Here is an 8,379-nt window from a genome sequence, read left to right on the forward strand (position 1 = left end):
TACTGCTGTACACGCACCGTGCAGCTGCACGATTTTTGTTTGGGAAACCGCGGGAAAATGTCGAGCGCGAGGCGTCGTCTTTGTTCACGTATCGGTGAACCTCTCGAAAGGGAAACTTTCGAAACCCGGATGCCGCGTGTTCATTTCCACCGGCGGGTTTCCGGCTGCCGCACTCGAGGGCCCCGTCGCCCCGAAACTTCCTCTCCAACTACCGCGGAAGAATTTAAATTGGAAGTCGTACCGTATTCACGATATCTCGCGGATTACGCCGCGATGGAAACACGGTACTTAGAAACGACCGCCTCTTCTTTCTCCTTTTTTCGACATTCACTACGACTTCTCGCGTGACTTTCATATTTGTTTCTTATTCTCTCTACAAATCTATGAATCTCTCGCACACGTTTTACCAAGAATCTACCACGGTTCAATCGAGACCAAGCTCGCTCGCTTCGGTTCTTCTAACATCGATAACTAACGGAGTACAGGAAGAACGGGATTCGATACTCCCGTCTGATACAATAGTTATCATTCTTGCATCATGCGAACGTAATTGTGCAATTATCGCGTTACGAGAACGCGAGAAGGTATTACGTCCGCCGCGGTTGACGCAATAGAGAAGCGCGACAATTATTCTTCCAATCGTTACACATTGTCGGCGTTATTTGCGTTCGTGAAAATTATGGCCGGGATAATAATAAATTACGATGCCTCGCGTTGTATCGTGCACGCGGAAAGGACAGGTGGTGCGTTCATTGTCATCGATCGTTAAATAATTGGGCTAGCATTCATTTGGTTGGTATAAATATCGGGCGTCTTGCCGGTTGAAGGCACAGTTCGCAACGAAGATGCATTCCAAAGTGTTCTGCCTCCTTCTTCTGGTCGCCAGCGCTTACTGCAACTTCTTGCCCCTGCGCCCACCGGTGCTGGGGCCAAGACCACCGTTGCCTCTGCCGCACCCACCAATTCCTGGACCAATTATTCCCCCTGGCCCTCCCCATCTCCCCCCTGGCCCTCCCCATCTCCCCCCTGGTCCCCCAGCACCCCCAGTAACCACTACTGAACCATCGTCTCCGCTCATACCAAAGCTCCCACAGATACCAGGCATCCCATCGTTACCGGTTCCACCCATTCCAGGGGTAAGTTTCTATAATCGTTTAAAAATTTCTGCTTATCAATTCGTTCGACCGGTTCATACCTCCACTGCGTGAGATGCAGTCGCATTTCAGTGGAATTTAATCGAACGAAACTCGTCGATACATATATGCTTTAAAGTAAATTGGTTAATTTGTCTTGAATTCTTTCTACGGGTTAATTGATACTGTATCGATTGCATTATATGGTCCTGACAATCGTATATATTTGTATGGGCTGATCGAAGTTTCTCGACTTGGCATCGAACATTCTGGAATTCGTCGAGCGAATTTCAGCCGCGACATCGGCGAAATTTAATTTCCTTTTCTCGTTCCGAACAGATAAAAGAGGCGATCGAAAAGGGCGCCGCTTTGCTCCATCCCCCGAAATTGGAAGTCAGCGGTAGCGTAACCATCGATGTCTCGGTTGAAATGGATACCCTGCATAAGACCCTGCTGCAAAAGATGGGCGAATCCAATGCCGCGCTCGTCAAGAAGATCATCGAGGTGATCAAATCGCGCATTAGCGAGCTGATCAAATCCCAGCACTTGTGCCCGAAACACCACCGCCACCATAGGAAGGGTAGAGACATCCAGGCCATCCTCGAAGCTGAAGCTCACCGATACATCAGATCGCTGAAGGGCAATGTAACTGCTAACGTGAACGCAACCAGGGTCGGAGTGCCCGAGAAAGGCTCGACCGCCAGTCAAGGAAGCACCTCGTCGTGGAGTACCGAATCGAGTGTATCCAGCAGCACCGAATCTGAAAACGAGCACGCGTCTAGCAGCGAAAGCAGCCAGTCGTGGAGCACTGAATCGAGCGTATCTAGCAGCACCGAATCTTCCAGCAGTGAATCGTCCAGTAGCGGAAGCAACGTCGCAACCAGCACTGAGAACATCGTAGTGACCAGTACCGAATCTACCATATCGTCGAGCACCGAAGTGGTCGTGACTTCCAGTACCGAGACCATCGTAGGAACCAGCACTGAGATCATCATCAAGTCTGAGAACGAAACCAACAAAGAGTACAGGGACAAATGGGAGCAACAGAGTCACGATAACTCTGGTAACCAGACCAGCGAACAGATCGAATGGGAGAAGAAGAACGGAAATGCAACCAACCAAGGAGGCAGCAATGAAAACCAACAATCCGGCGACAAAGGCAGCCAACAATCCGGCGGCGATGACAAGAAGAACCAACAATCTGGCGGTAACGACAGCAACAAATCCGGCGACAAAGGCAGCCAACAATCCGGCGGCGATGACAAGAAGAACCAACAATCCGGCGGTAACGACAGCAACAAATCCGGCGACAAAGGCAGCCAACAATCCGGCGGCGATGACAAGAAGAACCAACAATCTGGCGGTAACGACAGCAACAAATCCGGCGACAAAGGCAGCCAACAATCCGGCGGCAACGACAAGAAGAACCAACAATCCGGCGGCAACGACAAGAAGAACCAACAATCCGGCGGTAACGACAGCAACAAATCCGGCGACAAAGGCAGTCAACAATCCGGCGGCAACGACAAGAAGAACCAACAATCTGGCGGTAACGACAGCAACAAATCCGGCGACAAAGGCAGCCAACAATCCGGCGGTAACGATAAGAAGAACCAACAATCCGGTGGTAAGAACGGCCAACAATCCGGCGGTAACGGCAGCCAACAATCCGGCGGTAAGAACGGCCAACAATCCGGCAATAACGACAACCAAGGATCCGACAACGGAAGAAACGGAAACAGTGGCAGGAATGACACCCAAGGATCCCAAAATGGAAGAAACGGAAACAGTGGCCGAGATGACAACCAAGGATCCGACAACGGAAGGAACGGAAACGGTGGCAGGAATGACACCCAAGGATCCCAAAATGGAAGAAACGGAAACGGTGGCCAAGATGACAACCAAGGATCGAACAATGGAGACAACAAGAACAATGGCAATAACGACAACCAGGGATCGTACGATGGACGAAACGGAAACTCTGGCAACCAAGACAACCAAGGATCCAACAATGGAGGCAACAGCAACTCTGGCGGCCAAGATAACCAAGGATCCGACAATGGAGGCAACAGCAACTCTCCCAGCCCATACAATGGATCCGACAGAGGCAACAAAGGGGGTAACCGCGGCAAAGGTGGAAACAACGGCAAGAACGGTGAAAACGGCAAAAACGGAGAAACCGGCAAAAACGGTGAAAACGGCAAAAACGGAGAAAACGGCAAAAACGGAGAAACCGGCAAAAACGGTGAAAACGGCAGAAACGGAGAAAACGGCAAAAACGGCAAAAACGGAGAGAACGGCAGAGGTGGAAACGGCGGTAAAGGTGGAAACGGCGGCAACGGTGGAAACGGCGGCAAAGGTGGAAACGGCGGCAATGGCGGTGACAACGGAAAAGACGGTGACAAGGGCAAAGGTGAACACGGCAAACACCACCATCACAGACGGCCACACCATCACCGTGGATCCCATGAATCTGGCAAGGGCGAATCCAGCGAATCTTCCGAGGCATCCGCGGAGGAGGAAGTTCGTGTTGATCTGTCAGCATTGAAGCAAGTGCTCTCGTTGCCAGGTAACCTGCTCAAAGAGATTGCCACCGTGAAGGTTGGCATTGTCGAGAAAGTTGTCGAGGACATCGCCCACTTCTTGAACAAGCTGATCGCCGCTTCGAACCTGTGCGAATCGCTCAAGCGATTCCTGTAAATCGACTGGCCACAGCTTAATCGACTGTAGTAAACAATGTAGCTGAAAAAATGTAAGGTGATTGGGAAATAATACATTGATGCAAAATGATATCAGTGCGGATCAATTGATCGATCGCGTCCATCCTTTCCTCGCCTCCCTTATCTTTACCTTTAACCGTAGCGTTCGATCGTGAATCACAGAAAATCGTTCCCTCGCGGACAGTTTCTACTCTTCCTCCACATAAATTCTACTCGTACGCGGTGGAATTCGGCATGCGAAATCAGTTTTTTAAAGAATCCACCAGGAAACATCCCTGGATCAGCATACGTACGGACGAAAACGGAAAGGTAAACACGGTTTCCACGGTCGCTGACCGATTCATCCCCCCTGGTACAGCTAACAATCTGTTCCCAGCTCATAAAATTGTCATCGCGCGTGCATAAAACATGAGGAGACGTTCGAGCACGCAGGAACGCGGCGGGAAAGGTGCCGCGTGGATGGAGCCTCGCGGTCCTCGATGCCTGTAGGGCTGTCGATGAAGACTCCAGAGGGTTTAGGTTCGGCGCGAGGCAACCCCGAGGAAACGAACGGCGGTGGAAATCGGGGGAGGGTCGCTCGAGCGCATATTTCCACCTTGCCGGTTCCGTCGCGGCCGCTAAAATATATTTTCCTACGAAGTGTCGTCACGGGAGGGCCTCCAGCTGCTGGTCGTGATATTCAACATGCGTAATGCCAGCGTGGATATTTCCATACATAAATTTCGTACGGAAGGAAGCGGCCGGATGGCGCGGTTGCGCGTACCCGTTGATGACATCGCGTATCCTCGACGTGCCAGAGAATCCTCGAGCTTGATCGCGTGTAACGAGCGTATCGACTCTTTGTTTCTCAGCGGTCCAGAAAGGGTTGTTCGTCGTCTAACTTCATTTGATGATAATTTGTCGAGCAACGTTAGAATGTATTTTCAAGATCTATCAGTTTCGTGAGTTTTGATTAATCGGCAATTAATTGCACCAATTGGTGTTTTTAACGTATCGTTTGAAATAACGTTCGAAGAGATCGATCGAAGATCTAGTTTGCACGGTTCGCTTCAAGCGGAGGGAAGGGAATTACTCTAACGTTACCTGCATTTTCCCCATTTTGACATTTCTTGGTTATTACGCTCCAGGGGGTTGAAATTGGATTTCTCTTGTTCCTTACTTCCCCTCGTTTGGTCTAAGAAGATTTCAAGTTAGTCAAGTACTTCAGACTTTGCAAAAAAAAAGGAGCAGAAAAACTTAAAAAACCCGATGAATCGAGTTTCCTTTTACTTCCAGTTCTTAGGTACTACTTATTGCGCGATGCAATTAGTTTTACGAAGTTCCCACGAGTGCATGCCACGATAAATTACGAATATCCACGTCGAACGATGCACGTTATTGTTTACCAGCGTTGCGTCGATCTGATAACATCGCATACCTGTTAATATATCCGTTGATACTTCCAATCGACTGTCATTCCATTTCTCTGGTATTCAAACCAATCTTCTAGGACTGAAATCTGGTAAACAGCGAAACGTTTAATTACGAATATTATTACGAATCATCGTCCCGTTAAACGTTCGTACAGTTTTTCGCCCCGTTTCGATGGCAGTCGCGTTCGTCGTCAGCGAGCGAGCGAACGTTTGTCGCGTTAATTGGGACACTGATTTTTGTCATGCGGAAATCCAGCTTCGACTCGCCGATCCGTTAAGACGGCAACGTCAGACAGACGGTGCAATCTAATTCTCGGCGATTAATTGGAACGGTTGAGATAAGGCTTGTAAATTCAGCGAATTATGCTGTTGGTATTGGTACGCGACGTGCCCTCGGACGATTAACGAGGCGCATTACGCGAGCTCGGGACGCTCAGGCTGACATTTGCATCGGAACGTGTCGAACAACTTGAGACCTCCGTAACAACTGGTGTCACAGATTACTTGCGACCCTCTGTTTTATCGATCGCCGACACTGTATTCTTGGAACACCGTCGTACCGTAAGAAAATTATGGAAATCGAGGTAATTAAATCTCCTCGTGAATTTGATATTAATTCAGGGCGTCGTTGGGTGAAGGCGTTCGATTTTTTTTTTTTAACTCACTCTCTCTTCGTCTCTGCTATATTCGTGGGAAGCTCTATTGAATTCGACTGCATTCTTCGATACGATCACAATGACCAACAATTAATCGCATTCCACCTGAATGTAACACTGTCTTCCATAAATAAAAAAGTTTGATATCCAGTAAATATTTGCAGCGAAATAAATTGAAACGGAAATGATTTTCTGAAACGTTTCACGACCGATTTAGTTACGAAACATAACACGTACACGGTAGCTACAACGTCGATGCAAAGGGAAACGAGGAAAGCAATGGGCGGGGTGTTAACCAAGGTATGTTAACCGACGGAATATTTCCGACTTGATCCCTGACAAATTGTTCGCTCCTATGCTCGATCGTTTCAATCTTTCCCGGTACTTCCAATTTCCTGATCGTCATTACCGGTGGTGTTCGCAGAGCCCGTCGAAAACTACGCGGAGAAATCTTACCGCGCACCGTGGTTGGAGGAAAACCGGTCCCATCCTAACTACCATTGGAGCGTCTGTTCGCGACAGCCATCGGCTTTCGTTTTTCCAGCCATATCCGCGCGACCGTCCTCGCTCTCCTCGACCAATCGTCCTCGTAGCCGGCAATATTCAGGCTGCCTAGGTTCCCGAGGTCTACTCGCGCCGCCCTTACCCACCACCCCGCGTGCCATCGTTTTCCCGCTGTTGCGTATCGAGCGCACCGACCGAGCCCTGAACACAGCCCTCGTACCTGGGGATCCTTCGTTTTGCACACGGGTGCGAATCCTGGAGGAAACCGGATCGGAGAAACGAGGCTGGGTAGCGCTGTGCGCGCGTTAGGAGAAGGCGGACGGCACGAGGACGGGTGGAGGGACACGAGTATGGCTGACAGGGCGAGGGGATGGGTCAGAGGTCGCAGAGGTCGGACACCACGTAAATTGCATACCCGATTGCGGTCTACTGAGGAGTGGCGCCCTCCGCTGGTCAATCCCCTCTTCAGACCGTGCCAGCCCCAAACTGGATCTAACAAGCCAGCAACCACAGAGTAGGTTCAGCCAGCAACAGGACTGCCACCTCTGGGGACTGCCGGCGGGTAAAGCCGGTGAACTGTCCCTCGTGTCCTCCTGACTTGAAACCCCTGTTTCCTTTCCGCCTACCCTCTCGCCTCATCCGCCTTCCATCTTCCGCACCCGTGAAAACCTTCGAGCCCACCCACCCGTCCTAACAAGCCCGTTTACGTTCAACCTGTAAACCTACCGACGTCGCACCGTCTCGTACGCGAGACCAGAGGGTGTCCCTCTGATCGCGGCACTCCAAGCTCGACGGATTTACCTACGGTCCAAGGGGCAGGCGTTGTCGAATTCGTTGCCTCGGTCATTATCGAAGTCCGACGTAGGAGATTCGAAGGCAGCCACCTTTTGAACGGGCCTCCGCGGTGGCTGGGACAATGGCGCGAGGATTTTAACGAGTCGCGACGCGCGGCACAAAGTCAACAGGCAACAGCACCCCGTCGCTGTTGAGGACAGAAAATCCCTGACAGCCATTTTCTCCGAGCGGGACGTCCCAGTTACCGGGCGCTCTAATTACCGCCTCGAAAGAAACCATTTCGCGCCAAGTGTCACAGGCAGATCCCAGTGTCATCTTTGAACAGCCAGGGGTAAATAAAGTCCAACGAGATCATCCGCTGCCGCGGTGGTTAATCACCGGAAGCTTCGTTACCGGGTCTCTCATTTTTGGCTGACACTCAGTCGTTACCAAGACTTGCGATCAAAGGCTTGAAAACAACCCTTCCTCTGGTTCCTTTATACAGGATTTAATTTCATTCTTCCGCGTTACATTCACTTCTCGACGCTTGTCATTCTTCTTCTCCTTTCAATTTCATCGACGCTTTAAAGTTCGTGGAACATTTATGGTTCCCGAGGGGAAGCTCGGATCAGCGTCCAAGCGTGTCCATGTCGGACGAGATATAGAAATGTAAATGTGGCGAACGCGAGGATAGTGGCGCGAGAAGTTTCAAGCGAATCGATACGTTAATGTATGCTAACTGTGTCGACGGGTCCATAAGGAAAGAATACGGCATCGCGGACGAAACTTTGCAAATCCTATTAATGTAAAATACCGGAATTTCCCGAATGATCCTGAGCGAGATAGGCCCCGCGCACCCCGTTCGAACCGTATGCCGCCTGGGTGGTTTCGCGCCGCCTCGAAACTCCCGAAGAATTTGAATAAAACGAACGCGCCGCGGTCGCGCGTAACTTCCGTTAAGATCAAGAACTGCCATCACCGAAATGACCCGGATTCCGAGCCGGGGATTCGATTCAATCAATCGCCCGGGGATAACCGCGTTAAATCCACCTAAGCGACGGTAGACGCCGAATAAATGTTACTTTCGCGCGGTATTAAGCCAGGGATTTCCGTTCGAAGGAAATCGGCTCGGTTTATCTATTCGGCAGCCTCTTATCCGAACCGCTTCGTTTCAATTCGA

At 50.4% G+C, this 8,379-nt stretch overlaps 1 protein-coding gene across 1 annotated transcript; it reads left to right on the top strand.

Moving 5' to 3' along the window:
- The first annotated feature begins 808 nt into the window (after nucleotides 1–808).
- LOC143422933 (uncharacterized) lies at nucleotides 809–3,923 on the top strand. The gene is made up of 2 exons (XM_076893914.1): nucleotides 809–1,136; nucleotides 1,473–3,923. Exons 1-2 carry the CDS (start codon nucleotides 846–848, stop codon nucleotides 3,831–3,833), a joined length of 2,652 nt encoding a protein of 883 aa, XP_076750029.1. The 5' UTR covers nucleotides 809–845; the 3' UTR covers nucleotides 3,834–3,923.
- The last annotated feature ends 4,456 nt before the right edge of the window (nucleotides 3,924–8,379 follow it).

Source organism: Xylocopa sonorina, chromosome 4, assembly GCF_050948175.1.
Source record: "Xylocopa sonorina isolate GNS202 chromosome 4, iyXylSono1_principal, whole genome shotgun sequence".
Taxonomy (NCBI): Eukaryota; Metazoa; Arthropoda; class Insecta; order Hymenoptera; family Apidae; genus Xylocopa; species Xylocopa sonorina.